This window comes from Aythya ferina (genome assembly GCF_964211825.1).
Source record: "Aythya ferina genome assembly, chromosome: 3".
NCBI lineage: Eukaryota > Metazoa > Chordata > Aves > Anseriformes > Anatidae > Aythya > Aythya ferina.
In genome coordinates this window covers 7,803,604-7,820,408 of record NC_140298.1, presented here as the reverse complement: position 1 = coordinate 7,820,408, position 16,805 = coordinate 7,803,604, and the positions used below count along the sequence as shown (strand labels likewise).

General features: G+C 40.1%; 1 protein-coding gene and 1 long non-coding RNA gene across 2 annotated transcripts in view; one reads left to right on the top strand and one right to left on the bottom strand.

Moving 5' to 3' along the window:
- Positions 1-9,810, bottom strand: part of TASP1 (taspase 1) — an 83,985-nt gene extending 74,175 nt beyond the window's left edge. Inside the window, 4 exon segments of the mRNA XM_084514205.1 lie at positions 2,932-3,000; positions 4,612-4,679; positions 6,357-6,574; positions 9,737-9,810. Of these exon segments, the coding sequence (XP_084370331.1) occupies positions 2,932-3,000; positions 4,612-4,679; positions 6,357-6,495 (276 nt within the window). The 5' untranslated portion in view covers positions 6,496-6,574; positions 9,737-9,810.
- On the top strand, positions 9,718-15,068 carry LOC311434190. Its single transcript, XR_014691309.1, has 2 exons — positions 9,718-9,813; positions 14,197-15,068. It is a non-coding gene; the product is annotated as an uncharacterized lncRNA (long non-coding RNA).
- The last annotated feature ends 1,737 nt before the right edge of the window (positions 15,069-16,805 follow it).

Sequence of the window (16,805 nt, the reverse complement as noted above, 5' to 3'; positions counted from 1 at the left end):
TGCAAAGACTACAGATTTTTGGAATACAGCATTAGAAACTCTACAGAACTGTAAAAGAGATTAAATATTTCAGATAAACTCACTGTAATGTGTTCTACAGCAACCAAAATGTAAAGAAGTTTGAAACAGTATTCCACAATGGAATCTGTTATCATGTAATACAAAATATTGTTGTTCATTACCTTAATCTATATTGCAGTGGCAGATGCAAACAAACAAAACAGTTTTTATACAGATTTTTACTATGTACTTCCCAATTTGAAATGCTAAAGTACTTGATGAAAACGTCAATATTTTTTCTGCATAAACAAGAGTAGTGATATCTCACAAGAGAGACAGTCAACATACAAACCTACATTTTTACCTATAAAGTCTCATAATGAAAGAGAACATTTTCTCTGTTTGCTTTGTTGGTTTGCCACATGCAGTTTCTGTTTTCCAGACAGAAATAGGAAAAGAACTGGAAGTAAAACAGAAGACTCAGCTAGAGAAAAGATGGACATCCCTAGAGGTGGTGTTCGCCATGAGGTATGAGTGGACACAAACCTTTCAACATTTTCAAAGCAGACCATCTAACACTTTGGAATTTCTCATACCAGTTCCAAAAAATTGCCACTGCAAAACACACCATTTTATGTTCTGAGTATACCTTTGATTCTTCCTCAATGTAAATGCATAGCTGTAAAGTTTAATTTAAAAGAAGCCCAAATCCCAAACCCAATATTCTTTATCACAGTAAAAAAAAGAGAATGATGCACAATTAAGTTATATAGATCACTTAATGAGTAAATGAAAGCCAATAATTACATTGAGAACAGTGGAAGAATAGCCTGAAAAAAAATAATAATTAATCTTAAAAACATGAATAAATAAATAAATAAACAGGTTTTGTACAACAGTACACATAAAAATACTACCTAATACAATGACAAAAACAGAAAGTAGAATGATGGTAGGCATCACCAGAGCAGTAGCAGGACAGAAAAGAAAAAGATTGCTGATCAGATTAATTCCCTAAATATGTTTTAATTTCATCTTAAAGCCGTGACATCTGTAAGATGTCACTTCAGAATATTTAAATCTATTACAGCAAAAGATTTTCTTAGGGATATCAAAAACAGAAAATAATTACCCCAGGCACAGCTGCAAGGAGATACACAGCTTTTAAGTTAAGTTTCTTAAAATATGTTTTCTTCTACTTAGTTCAGGAACACAATACAAATCACAACACAAAATATGAAATTTTTCTTCCAATAAGGAGGGAACTGGATCACAAAACAATCTTGTAGAAAAACAGCAGATTCAGTTAGCTTATAGATGTGCATCATAAGTAATTCCTCTACAGAGAATTTATCTTTTATTCTCACCTAGATCTATTTTAATGTGTAAGATAGCACATGAAAGCCTATTTGAACAGTTCGGTGGAGACCTGGAGTACTCTTCAAAGTCAAAAAGTTCACCAAGTTAAAAGTATGACTGAAGCCTTGGCACCCAGTCAGCATGCCTAATGCATATGGAGGTACATACTGCCTGCCTTACGCTAGCCCTACCACATAAGTTAATTAATACTTCCTAAACATGTGTGTGAGCAAATCCACTGCTACTCCTCTCAAACATGACAATACATTCCCAAACCAAAATGTTATTTTTACAGCAGAACACTTACATCACCTTCCTTTTTTTTACTACTAAAGTTGGAGAGGATGAAACAATTACTGCCATGAGGGTAAGTGAACCTGGGACAATCATTAATATTAAACTTCCTCATTTATAACCCAGAAATTCTTTTAGCTTTACTCTCCTTTTCCTTTTTCAACAGGGACCTTTCACTAAAGTCAGATGCTGTAAAATCCCACCATTCCAAAAAGAGACTCTTCCAAATGCCTTACAAACAGCTGCTCATCTCCTTATAATTATTGATTCTTTGTATCTTAAATAAAAAATCCATTTTGAATAAAAGCATTACTTGTCCTACCCTTCTATATACAGCTGGTCATAAAAATCAGGAAAAAAAAGATAATTTTACAAAAAGCTGCATTTCGCCAAATAGACTGCTTCTATTCTCCTATCCTATCGGACAGAGATCATAGAGGAAAAAAAGTGAAAATATAAGGAAAAAAGCCTTCATGAATTACATTAATTCAAGTGCATAGCTCAAGTATGATGTGGAACAAATGAGAACTTAAAATTCCTACTTCATTTTCTAATAGTCGTTTAATTGGACAGAGACTAGCAACCTTAAATTTATACAATCACTTCTGCAATATTATCCTGAAGGAGTGAAAAAGATATGAATAACACAATCCAGGAAGCACATCAGAGACAGTTACATCAATATAATTGCTACCTGAGAGCATTAATACAGTTATTAAGGACTAACTACATCTAAATTCTTTGGACTATAATTTGAAGAAACTAAACATAACTGAGATACTAATGCAAAAAAAAAAAAAAAAAAAGAGAGAGAGAACTTATTCAAGGACATCTGGTTAGCCAATGTTACCAGTAGCATGATTTTTCCCCACCTAAGAAGTAGAGCCAGTGCAGCCCACCTATAAGTCAGAACTTCCCTAAAAAGGGTTGGATAAATCTTTAATCATTTTTGTTTGTTTGTTTGTTTGTTTAAGTTTTATTGTTAAAGACTATCTGATAAAACATACCTGAGATAACAACCAATTTGAACCAAGTACAGAACTTTTATCCACTTGACAGTTTTAGAAGTCTTTAAACACATTTATTCCAAAAAAGAACGAAAAGGCAAGATAAAATTAGTATAGCTTCCCTATCTGCACAGATAACTAAATTTAAGACACAAAAAGGGAAATCTCAGTAGATTCAAGGGGGGGTACCTTCCCCCCTTGAATTAGTACCTTCCTACAGAAAAACGTGACAATGTGCCTGAGATATATTTTAGTTGTCAAAAATTCTTACCTCTAATTCTATAAGTGCTGCAGTCACTGCATCTGTTGCAAGAGCGCCAGCCTGTAGCTTTTCAATTGCCTGTAAAACAGAATTTTCAGTTGATGATTAGGAAATTCTAATATTTTATCACTGAGTGCCACATTTTCCTATTCCTGTACAAAAGAGAATCTTCACCAAATGACTTTAAGATGTAAGAAGACAGAAAAACAAGATACGCTGGAAATCACGGCCATGCACCGTGTGAGGGCAGATCTGATGGCTTTTTACTCCTCAGACATTCCACCACTGCATTTAGTAGCAGATTCCTGCAAGCTCAAATTTGTAGCAAAACAAATTCTCATACCTGACTTCCTCAAACACAATGTTTCAGTCAAGAAGTTTCTAATTTCTTTGCAAGATTTAACAACAATCCCTAGTACCATACATGGCAATGATCATGAAATTGAACATTATCAACAAATGAACTCATCTAAAAGACAACTCATACAAACAGATCATATATGATAAAGTTATCTTCAGATTTTATATGCATGCACACGCACAAGGAGAGTTCTAGAGCCTAACACTAACACATCTCATCCTATTCCCTCAGGTAACCTCCAGAAAACAGCTATGGCTATATCTTAAGAAGCAAGACAAACCCATGACTGTTTGCTCTTCATACAACTTATTTATGTTGGCTACCTAGCTTAAGGAAACAAACAGAGTCTCCAATTAGACAAATTCAACAGTAAACAACCTCTTTTCCACACATAATTAGCTAAGAAATTACTATCATCAGGGTTAATGTAAAACTTTAATGAAGCTGGTGTTAAGTATGGATGTTTTTTGAGGCTTCTCATTAAAAAATTAGATTTGTATTAGGACTGAGCAACAGAGCTGTAAAGATGAAGTGTTAATTAATTATTAGATTCCAGCTCTGGAACGCTTCCAAAAAGCCTGCCAGGCTCCTCAGCTCCATCTCCGTGGAGAAAGCAAAAGGCATTATGAATTTTGGAGATCGGTATTCCAGCTTCTTATTTAACACTTAGTGTACGAGATTTGCCAGCTCCAAAGCCAAGTTTTCAAGGTAGATAAAAATAGTAAGTATATATTTTTATACATACTTCCATAGGAATGCGAATTGTGCCATTTCTTCCTTTCTAACTTTGGGAAAAGGATTTTTTTTTTTGGTTGGTTGGTTGGTTTTTTTTAGTTGTTGTTTCTACCTCTCCTCTTATTAAAAATTTAAGAGCTATCAAGAAGAAAGGAATTCTAGAAATCCCTATATTTATGGAGTAATCTGGATGCTTGGGCTTAAATAAACTCCAAAAAGAGTGGATATTAATGAAAGAAAGATCCAGGCACCATGTTCAGCTCAGGTAATCCCAGAACCACAGAAGCAGTGCAGAAACTGTAAGAATATCCTGTGAAGGCACTACTACGAGCTTACCTGTTTGTTCTCCGTCATTCCTTTGATGTCTTTTATTTGCCACCACCAAAATACCAAACTTGCTGCACCTTGGGGCCAAGCACTGTAGTGACTCTGTACAGCCATCATGTTAACTGCTGCTGCTCCATTTTTTCCTCTAGCAACGCACACGTTCATGAGTAGCTAAACTACGACATGCCTATTTACAGCAAAGGGACAGTGTTCCCTGTATATTTCTTACACACCCAGTACAAGACTGTGGAGATGGTAAGACATACCTTCTGGCAGGCTCTTTTGCACACATGCTTATACTCTTTAGCTTTGGATTCAGAATGATAACCTGCACCTACAATTAGACAAAAGAAAAAGAGATTATACCACTTAGCAAACTACTGCCTATAGCTCAAAGCAAGAATTACGACACAGGCAAACAGAAGGTGTCTGGATTACATTAGCATTTCTTTTTTGTATCAGTGGTTGACAACTTTATGCCATCCAAATACACTTACAGAGTACAGAGCATACAGGTGTAAATCTCAGTGTCATATAATCTGTTCCTATAAACACTCCTGAAGCGACTCCAGTTTTGTTCATTCATGAAGGATTTCCAGCATTGCTATTTCACTTAACCTCCACCCGTGTGGGGGAAAAAAAAAAAAAAAGTCAAACTCCAATTTTCCTTTTCCTGCTGATTTGTAAGCTGGCCAATTACTATTTTGTTTATTTTCTCATATTTATGCTGCACTCTTAGAGCTCATTACTCCAGTTTTAGAACCAGAAGATGTCCCTGAAATAAGGATGGATCACTTTTTCATCTTTTTCTCATTTTCAGTCTCTATGCCTATCCTGTTGCACCTACCCATTTTGACCTGGTTTTAGGCACTGTCCCCTATTTCCATACCTGGGAAATTTATCAGTGTCCACTATTTGATTCAATACAGTACCAGAAAAACAGCAGACAAGATTAGCACACTGACCTTTAGTTTCCTTTTTTTTTTTTTTTTTTTTTTTTTTTAACTTGACAAACACGTTTGTATTGATTTCAACTTCCCTTTCCTCACCTTTAGGAATGCCAGCCTTGATAAACTCTACTAAAATCAGTTGTAACACTTTTAGCAAAGAAAAAAAATGGAATTTTAAATAGTAAAATAACCCAGCAAAGAGTAAGGTATTGATCAATTCAATCTGCTCTTTAAATAAAATACCAGGGTCTTCCAATATCAACTGAGAATAAACACCATGGAGACTTTTTGAGTTTTGCCTGAAGGATTTCAGCAGCTAAAAACAAATGTATATCCAGATGTAAATGTTATTCATATTTTCAAGACTTATGGTATTTAAAAGGAACCTATTAAAAATTATTTATGAACAAGAGACACATATTACATCATTTTTATATCACATCTGAGTAGAAGACCTCTTTGTTACATGTGGAAAGAATAAATAACAATTCACTTAAAAAAGAACACAATAAAAAAATAGACTTGGAGAAAACCTTCAAAGTATAAAAAGAGTCAAATACTGCAACACATTGCCTAAGGTTTCAGAAAGTCTTAACTAGACATGCTAAAGGACAAGCTAGACAAAAAATTGTCAGTAATGAAAGAGCTCTATTTGATCCTTCTGTAGGGTAAAGAAACAGACTGGAATAGACCTCTCTCACATTTTGCAGGGTTCCCTATTAGCAGATGTAACTGAAGAATTTGATGTTTTACAACTGTGAAATTTAAGGATTTTTTTGACAAAGAGCAAATGCAGATAATTATATATACAAATACGTATACACACACACACCCCATTCAGAATACCAAAAATTACATTTTTAGTACCAGCTCCCAACATTCTCCAGCCAATGCAACTTCCACACAAACTCTCCACTCACACATCTACATCCAAAGTTTACATCATTTCATTAAATGTTTCATTAACATACTAGCAGACCACAGCCAATATAAAACTTCAGTTGATACTTAGTCTGTATACACACTATTTCCATTCCAGCTGTTATGCTTCTGTGGCTTACCTGCATGAACAAGCACAAATCCCACTCGTTTCCCTCTTTGGGTTTGCTTTGTTTCGGGCTCTTTGACCACCACTTTTACAGCTGTAACCTGAGATGATTTGGAAGGTAACACTTCTATCGAACTTATCCCCTTCTCCATGATCGTACGTTAGGATCACCATCTTCTATTGGAAAAGAGCATGCTTCCATTCAAAAATAAATTCTGGAGAGGAATCATCCTAAAACCAAATCACATGCAAATGTTAGATATGAATTTCCAACAGACATATTTCATATATATCAACATCAGAAAGAATTTTTGGAAGACATGTTTGAAACAAGGCGAGAGCACCTGTTGAAAGAAGGGCTTCTAAGTTCTGCCTCTTTCCTAGCTAGCAGTATCAGCATGACTTAAGACAACCCACTCAGCTCGAAAAGTCCATGTTGCAAGTGGGAATCAGCCTTTAGGCTCCCCTTAAGAGACATGAACCTAATAACCTAGCCAGTTGTTCTAGGGAACGGCTGATCTAAGGCTTGCACACGACTGAGAAAGCTGCTTTCCATGGTCTTCTTTTATTCAACATTACACCATATTTCTCCACCCAGCATGCCTAGCTAGTTTTAAACACAATGATGCTTCACAGTTATAACCTTGGCCTCTTAAAAGTGACATCCTCTTCTCATGTGAAAAGTCCTAAGCATCATTATAACAATGTTAGCAAAAGCTAAAAGATGGTATGTACTGATACGTGCATAACCTCCTATCCTGAAATCACGTGCTGGCAGCTGCCTGCATGATTTTGTGTTGATATTTTACATAGGTGATGTAGAAACCATACATTAACACAAATTCAAGCCTATCAGAAATTATTAACACATTCTCCACAGAATTGCAGCATCTGAATAAAAACAATGCCTTATCTTTTTCTTTCTTTTGAAAGAAAAAGCTGTTTAAGATCCTATAATGAACTCATTCCTAGTCTTCCATAGCCTTCTACGTCCTCCCCTTATTGTTCTCCATTAATTTACAGGGGAAAGAGAAAAAAGGAATATTTTTTTAATTGCAAAGTATTTCTAAAAATAACGCCAAATAAGCCCAAGACAGTAAAGGAAAGTTTGCTTAGAGAAAAAGAACAGCTACCATGATTATTAATGAACCACAATACACTTAAGTCAAAGTCAAATAATTTAGTAAACCCATTCTTTTAGCTAGCTTTTGGATCTTAACCCTTAACATGTTTATAGAATTTTATGTTTATAGGAAGTTCATGGAAAAACTGACACTCTTTTCTAGAATACAAAGTAAAAGCTCCCAAATGATAGTACAGAAAAACGTATTGTATTCCTCAAGAGTCAGAAAATAAATGTGCTGTATTTACTGCTTCTCTTATCTACAGACAAATAACAACACTATCACTCCTCTAGTTCAGCTGGTAAACTGAAAGCACATTCTATGTGTCGGATTAATTCAGGAAGTGAACAAGCAGGTCGCTGTAATGCATGGATGAAGACCTCCGATAATGTATCAAGATATTCCAGCCTGACATCTATCACCCCTAAAGGGACTACTTGTAACCTAAAAACACTAATAAGTGAAATAAAGGATATTTAATATGTAGGATTTAAACCAGAAATTTTGCAAGTGCTATACAGCTCACTCCAGGAATTAAATACTACTCCGCTTAAACAACCATAACAACGCAAATGTTGTTTGTCAACACTCTGTGCTGGCACAGAACAAAGTTACTGTTTTACCAAAGCCATCTTTGCAACATTGTAAATTAGCACAGCTTTCTAGGAAGCTACTTCTTTCCACTCATTTCCCCCTTAGGTGCTAAATACATATATGTATCTTCGCATAGTTATAAACACATATAGTACAAATAATTATGTTTACTTATGTGAATATAAATACATTTATTCATGCAAAATTAATTACCTCTACAACACACAGATTCTACAGAGAGTAAAATCTTTTATAAACTACATCCAACAGCAAGTCTCATGTACAGAATTCAGAGCTCAAGTTAACGTCACAGCCACTACAATTTACTTCCTTTTTGGCTAACAAGAAGCAAGAGAGCTCCAGCAGCCATTGGTACGGGAGGTGACCTGAAACACAGCCTGTCTGCTACAGACTCCGCTTCCCTGCACCTCACTGCAGCACACACCTAACAAGGGCACTATAAAGACTGAAGTATGATAGAGGAGCAAGTATGGACCACGTATTCCTGCAGAAATAGAAGAAAAATAGTATGGTGGTAGGCACGGTAATAAAGATGGGAGAGAAATTGTTTTTAAAAATGAGGATGCAGATGCTATTTAAAGCCTAAATAACAGTATAGCTCCAGACTGAAAATCGTAATTAGGCCTTGACACGCACTCGTGTTTGAGGATGTGGTGATTTTTACGAGCGAGGCAGCTGTACGGTTTGCACAGCAAGCTAAAAAGACAACAACGTTAAACTCATCTCATTAACATCCTTCCACGTTAGTTTTTGCCCAGTCCCTTCCCTTCCACACCCTTCTTCGAGGGCCATTCCCAAACTTGCTGCTTCCACTTCAGCCTGCCTTTCCCCCCCCAGCTGCCCGCAGAGCTTCACCTCTCCTCTCCTACCCTGGATAGCCCTGACCCCATTCCTCCTCACCACACAGCTACAGAGACGGCAGGGAAAGCCCTGCTGAAGGACACACTCCAGGACAGCCCCAGCGAGGCATCCCCGCGTACTTACTGCATTTAAAAGGCGACAAGCGGGGAAATCCTACAAAAAAAAACAAGCCAGCCCCAGCCCCAGCCCCGGGGGCAGGCACCCGCCGCGGCCCGAGCGTGACGGGAGGGGGAAGCGCACGCGGGGGTGGCTCCGTCTGAGCCCTGGCCATGCGGAGGGCTCGTTTTGGGGCAGCTTGTGGCGTTTTGGGGCTTTTCGTTTTGGGAGCTTTTGTGTTTTTTTTTTTTGGGGGGGGGGGGGAGCTTGTCGCGTTTCGGGGCTTTCCTTTTACTGACAGGGGGCTGGGGGACGCAGGGCAGGAGCGGTGCGTGGAGAGACAGCATGCAATGAGCATGCAACGAGCAACGAGGAGCCACAGAGACGCACGAAAATAAGGCAGGAAAGCAACTTTTATTGCGAAAAAACACCACGGAAATCCCGCACACCCCCCCCCCCCCCCCCGGCCCTCCTGAGGGGCCGCCTCAGCGCTGCCGTCGCCATGGCAACGCCCGGAGGGGGCGGGGCCTCCGCCACCGCCCCGGGGGTGACGTCACCGGGGGGAGCTCCGCGCCCCGCCCCCCTCCGCCCGGCAGCGCGCGCGAACCCGCGCGGCCGTTAACGGCCGGCCAAGGGGGGGGGTACGGGGAGGGGCGGGGCGCGGCGGGGGGGGCGGGGCCGGGCGCCGAGCACTCACCCACCGCCGCCGCCGCCGCCGCCGCCCTCCGCCGGCCTCGCGCGCCCCCGGAACCGCCCGGCCGCGCCGTTGCCTCGGTGAGGATGAGGCGTCCCGCCCCCACCCCCCCCCCCGCCGGCCGCCCATTGGGCTTGGCCGGCCACGCGACCGGAAGCGGCGTCGGGAGGGGGAGGGCGCGGCCGATTGGCGGGCGGGAAGGGGAAAGGCCCGCCCCGCTGATGGGAAGGAGCCAATGGCGGCGCGGGGGCTGCTATAAAAGGGGCGCGGGGAGGGGCGGAGGGAAAATGGCGGCCGCGGAGAGGACGGAGGAGAGAGGGGGAGAAATGGCGGCCGGGGGCAGCCCTGAGAGGGACGGGGACGGGGGACAGCCTCGGGCCAGGCTTCCTCCTCTCTCCTACCTCGGAGAGGCTCCTTCAGCAAAAGCGAGCATAAAACTGGAGCTGTCTATGAGGGGTTTTGCACAGGGAGCGGGGCTGTGAGGGAACTGGTGCTTTCCTCGGAGTAGGAAGCCCGAGCTCTGCTTTCTGCCAGAGATAAAGTAAAATGCAAGGGCGTTTTCGTTATTTTTCTGTCAGATAATTTCCCATCCCACTTGAGGCTGCCCAGGAGGACCTCATTTAGTTCTCAGAGCCTTTTCTGTGACAGGAGTGTTCAGTTCCCATTTGCTTCTACCCCTTTTGCTCTAAAGGAGACTCAGCACCCAACCCAGCATCATTTTCTAGAAGTGCCTTCCCAGGAATGAAGGCTATGGTGAAATCCTCCTTCCCTCGTGCTTCCTCAGACATTAATTTCAGCCAGCTGTACACCGCATCATTTATCCTCCCCCATGTCCATTTATCCCCATTTATCTGATCTGAAAAAAAAAAAAATCCTCATCTTCATCGTAGGACTGTAAATCTAGACTTGGGGAACTTCACTGAATTCCAACTAAAAACCATTTATTTACCGATTCTGGTATTACAAAACAAAGACAGCACTTACAAAACAAACAAACAAACAAACAACACTTTTTTTCCCCTTTCCCCTGTTCAACTTCCTTCCAAACATCTCCCAACAATGTGGGTTATTCATAAGTTGCAAACACATCAGGGATGTTACCACTCCACCAGTTCCTCCTACTACAGTTACCGCCATGTTGTTCCTCTTTCTCAGCTTTTTCTACCCTTTCTTATGCATGTTTTCATTGAGGCTCCACCAGCTTCACTGATGGGTTCAGGTTCATCTATGTCCAGTGGTGGGTCCATTGTAGAATTGGCTGCATCCAGCACAGGGCAGCCCTGCAGTTCCATCCTCTCCCTGCTGCTACAAAAACCTTACTAAAAAATAGGAAGAAGAATGGATATTATATATACATGTATATATACATATATATATAAAATGAACTCTTCCTTCCTGATTTGGCAATAGTCCATCAGTTTTCATTGAAAACTTAGAAGAACTTGCACCCAGAGTTGTCTTTTTTGCTCTCCTCTGCTTCTTCTTGCCTACATCCAGGCATCCTTCGACGCAATCTTCTCTGACCTGGTTCCAGCATACTGCCTTGCCATGAAGCACGCCCCTGTACACAAGGATCCCCCGCTCCCCAATTCCAATTTTTAATTTCAGAGTTTTTATTCATTTACCAGCTTTCTGTTAAAGGAATGTACCACACAAACACAAAAATCTCCTTTTTCCTTAACTTCCCAGGTTCACTGCTCAGTTAGAATACATTCAGACTCATTCTTCCTCACTGTTTTCTGGGCCACCAGCAGCTTACAAGGAAAGAAAGAAAAAGAAAAAAAGAAAAAAAGAAAAACAAACAAACAAACAAAACTTTTCAATAGCTATGCAGTAATGATGGAAAGGTACTTGTGACTTAATAATGGAGGAAAATAGTGTGAAGGACAGCTCTTCACCCAGCATTCACCCTCTGCCAGGCTCTACGGTGTCTGTTCACCACTTTGGATTTTGTTATACGTTCACTGTACCAGTGCTTCTGCATGGCTGACCACGCTATGTGCATGAGAAGTGAATTAGTTTTGTACTAATCCCCAATTCCACACTGTGAGAAAAGAAAGCAGAGGCAAAAAGACACTATATGCTGACAGCACTCAGCTTGAACATAACACTTCTCACCTTTTCCTTGCCAGGACTCACTAATCACTTAGTCACTATGACTTGCTGCCCCACTTTTGAAGTGCTACAGCAATAATCAGATAATTAGATTTCCTAGCACACACATTACAGAGTTGATTGATGCATTTTCCTCAACTCCTCTCATCAGTTTCCCTTGTGCTGCTGGCAAGTCTGAGCAGATTCTGGTTATGGATTAGCAAATGTATTTCAGATCCCTCAAATAAAATAGACGGACATTGACGCTTTTTTATTATTATTATTATTTATTTTGTTCTTTTAAAAAAACTGTTGAAAATAAAATAAGGGAAACAATTTGTTTTAAGAGTATTTAGCTTTTTTATTATTATTATTTTTAAAGATAGCTTTTTATTAAGCACAGTACCAAGACATACTTTTCGGGACCTGTTGACAAGTAAACCACAGACCTATTGCTCACTCTTCCAATAGGAATATATTAAGTCACACCAAGAGGTGCTTGCAGCCTGGTATCACATTTACAAACCTAACCTCATTCCCACCCCTTTCCCCCCCCCCCCGACAACAGAAAAGAGCACACTGATGGCAAAATAAAACATATTGAAAACAGCATCAAAAGGAGAGAAAAAAAAGTGCCAAGCCCAAGACATTAACTCATGCCAAAAATAATTAATGTTACATGTAAGGAGGAAATAAGGGGAGTTATAAGAAAGATATGCAACAAACAAAATCATAGAATCATAGAAACACAAGGTTGGAAAGGACCTACAAGATCATCTAGTCCAACTGTCCTCCCATCACCCATACTACCCACTAAGACACTAAATTGCATCTTGTAGCACCTCATCCCAGTGTTTCTTGAACTCCGACAGGGACGGTGACACCACCACCTCCCTGGGCAGGCCATTCCAGTGCTTGACTGCTCTTTGATATCAATCTTTTTACATCAATAAAGATACTAAATAAGATAGACCCCAGTACCGACCCCTGGGGGACACCGCTTGTAATAGGACGCCAGCTGCACTTAACTCCATTAACCACTACCCGCTGGGCACAGCCCTCCAGCCAATTCTTTACCCAAAAAGTGTACCCGTCCAGGCCACGGGTAGCCACTTTCCCCAGGAGAATACTACAGGAGACTGTGTCAAAGGTTTTGCTGAAGTCTAAGTAGTCTGCATCAACAGCCCTTCCCTCATCTACCAGTCTGGTCAGACAGTCGCAGGAGATGAGGTTGGACAAACACGACCTGCCTTTCGTGAACCCGTGCTGGCTGGGCCCGATCATTTCACTGTATTCTCTCCCCTACATATGCTTGATATGATCAACACACTGGAGTGAAGTCCAGAGGAGGGCCACAAAGATGATCAAGGGGCTGGAGCACCTCATATCAAGACAGGCTGGGGGAGTTGGGGTTGTTCACCATGGAGAAGAGAAGGCTCCGAGGAGACCTTATAGCAGCTTTTCGGTACCTAAAGGGGCATACAGGAAAGGTGGGGAGAGACTTTTTGTCAGGGAGTATAGAGATAGGACAAGAAGTAATGGCTTTCAACTAAAAGAGGGTAAACTTAGTTTAGGTATAAGGAAGAAATTCTTCACTCAGAGGGTGGTGAGGCACTGGCACAGGCTGCCCAGAGAAGCTGTGGATGCCCCATCCCTGGAGGTGTTCAGGGCCAGGCTGGATGGGGCTTTGGCAACGTGGTCTGGTGGGAGGTGTCCCTGCCCATGGCAGGGGGGCTGGACTTACACGATCTTTAAAGTCCCTTCCAACTGTTCTGTGATTCTATGAGTTTTATTAGATTGTTAATATACTGCTCTTTTCCTCTTAAAGTGGTATTTGAAGTTAAGTATTCCCACTTGTTAGGTAATGTTTAAGCACATGACTTAAGGGAACACATTACTAGTGCACAATTTCTTTTCTCTCTTTCATCCTTCACTACCTCACAAATGATAGCATGAAAAAGCACGACCTTTCTACTTACTGATACTACTGTGCATGGCAATTCTACAGTGCACAACAAGACTTGCCGCTAAATAAGTATTAAGTTACAGATGATAGTGTTGATCTCTAGGTATTGAAAAGTCTCAGTCAAACAGCAAAGATGCAGTGTTTGAGGTCACTTTTCCTGATTTCTACACCTTGAAACTCCATATTTGCTTATCTCACCATTCCTGGCCAGGAGAGTCAAGAACTTGCACTTGACCCAGGAATTTAAATTTACACATAATGTATTCATTTCACTTATTTCTAGCAAACAAAACTGAGCACTGAATTGTAATATACATTGATATTATTACCTTGTTAAGGCAACTTCTGTTTGGAGCGCTGCACTCTACTCTGGTTTGACAAGGCAATGCATTTACGTGTTTAGAGGAAGATACTGCCTGACCTGCAAGAACTGTCTACAGAACAGCAAGTGACTTCATTTCAGCTCTCTCTTGATACCTCATGGTTTTTGTTTGTTTTTAAATAACACTTTGGCAAATACCATCATGAAACTCTTGGTATCTTTGTCGTGAATCTAAATGGAGCATCCAGGAGTAAAGCCACAGCTGCTTCTCAAGAAAGAAGAGCAAATTCCAAACAGGTGATACCTGAGCTTTAGTCCACCTGTGTGGGCACACAGACCACTTAAAGACGATCAGAGCAACACACGGAAAAGACAACTAGAGATTACACCATCAGAAAGGAAGTCTTTGCTTAGAATATCAGAGAGAAAAACTGAAAATAGACTGAGAGATGATACAAAAAGCCTGATTTAGAGAAGACAGCAGCCAAAGAAAGGAGTTCATGGACATTTAGCTAAGCACAGTTTATACTTGTAACTGCTTCTTCATCTGACTGGATACTTGTGTGTTTATATAACCAAGGACACCACTCACCCATCTCTAAGATAAAACCAGGAAATATTACCACATCTTGTTCTCCCATCTTAGCCACAATTCAGCACTGAGCCAGTTGTTTCTGTTACCAACCAAAAATATTTTTTCAGTCACGTTCTTCTCTGTAATTAAGCTGGACTGCATTAAGAGACATTACAAACACACTTCCCGTTATTCTGCAACAGCCAAGTAGAATTTGCTCATAGCTCAAAGCCAATCTCACCTAGCAAATTTAAGACGGGATGTTTTTAAGAAAGCCACGTTCCTACTACTTCTTCTGACTGTATCCTCAACAGCCTCTCTCTTTCTAGGGCAAGGGAAAACATTTCCAATAAAGTTTAAGCTTTACTGTAACTGTAAACAAGTAAGCCTTCCTCCTTTTGTATCTTATATATTTTTACTTTTTTCTTCCCTTTAAATAAATTCGAACTCAGCAGGCCTTTTGATCTATCTGAACTAAATTCTGCTGTTTGACACTACCAAACTGTAAATAAGAACTGGCAGCAACAATATCAACCAGTTGAACAGGCCAAAAGAAACAGGTCTATCACAAATCACAGGCAAAAAGCTGCAAAAGGGGTGAAAAAAACTGGCTGGGACTCGCACAACTGGGGAGATAATGAAATGAACAGTCCTCAAGAAAAAAAATAAAAAATAAAAAAGGTAACTCAGACTTGCTCTGAAACAGCATCATCAGCTCTAGTCACTTCTTCATCCAACCACAAGCTTCTTCCTAGTGCACTCTAAAGTCAGAGGAACCATCCCTTCCCAGGCTCATGCAAAGCTGCAGCAACAGCCAGTCATATCCTAAGAGGCAGAAGGCATACTTGAATGTTCCTATAAGGGTAACACATTTTCCACTCAGTTTTGATAGTCTCTTGTAGGGAACAGTGGATCCATTCATTTAACAGAAATGCTTTTGGATTGCAGACTGCCTGGTATTGTATTCTGGCATAGCTCCCTTAATTTCTGTGGAATTTGGCCAATTTACTCACCAACAATCTGATTCTTAGTTCTATAAAAACTCTTATCACTGATCTCAGAATTCACCAGGAGAAAGAAGGATACTTTCACATGGCTCCAAAATGGAACAAGATCAAAACCAAAACAAACAATAAATAATAATAATAATAATACCACGCCCCCCCCAAAAAATAAAAAAAATAAAAAATGCAGACCCATTCTGTAAATGCTCAGTTCTTTCTCAACACAGGATGTGCAGTTCACTATATTGCCAACACATCAAATACTTACTACCAAGACTAAGAAAAATGCAGATCCAGATCAACCACACTATTTTTTCCATTATAACACAGCTTTACCAAATGAACAGGAGACAACAGGGAGCTTAAAGCATATTGGTTTTGCATGTCATTTCCAATATGTATATTACAGTTGAAAAACTTCTTGTGTAAAAACAACACATAACACGGAGTGAAAAGAATTGATTTGTATCACCACAAAACAAAACTGCTTTTTTTTTTTTTTCTTCTGTCAACGTAAAGTAAATAAGTGAGGCAGCTAAGGTTTTGTATCTCAGATTTCTAAAATAAAGTTAGTCATTCCCCTTCCTATTTTTTTCATCTTTTTTTGTAGCTTCTTATCCAAGTAAAAAAAAACAAGCAGTAGCATTTAACTAGCATGACAAGGGCATTTTCTAACAGTAGCCTTCAAGACTACTTACATGTCAGGGCCAGTGCCCAATGAACTATATACATTGTTACGGGTACTTTTTTTTTTTTTTTTTGGCAATGTGGAAAGAAAGCTTGTCATAATGCATAAAGACTAAAAAACACTAAAAACATAAGACAAAGAGACACTTAAAAGTTGGAAAAGCATGCAGAAAAGAGGATCAAATAATATAACATAATTTCCCTGGAGGGCTTAAGCAAAAGCCAAGAAACCAACCTACACTTCAGGAGTCCCGAGGTAGCACTGTAAGTTTGTGCAATTCTGCCACAACTCTATCTATTCTCAGTCATCACTCCCTCACTTACAGACCTCTGAAAAAGAAATAAAGAATGCTTCACAGATATTTGACCTTGGTATATAGACTTAACGCGCCTAAGGATGAGTTTTATGGATTATCTCATGCAGT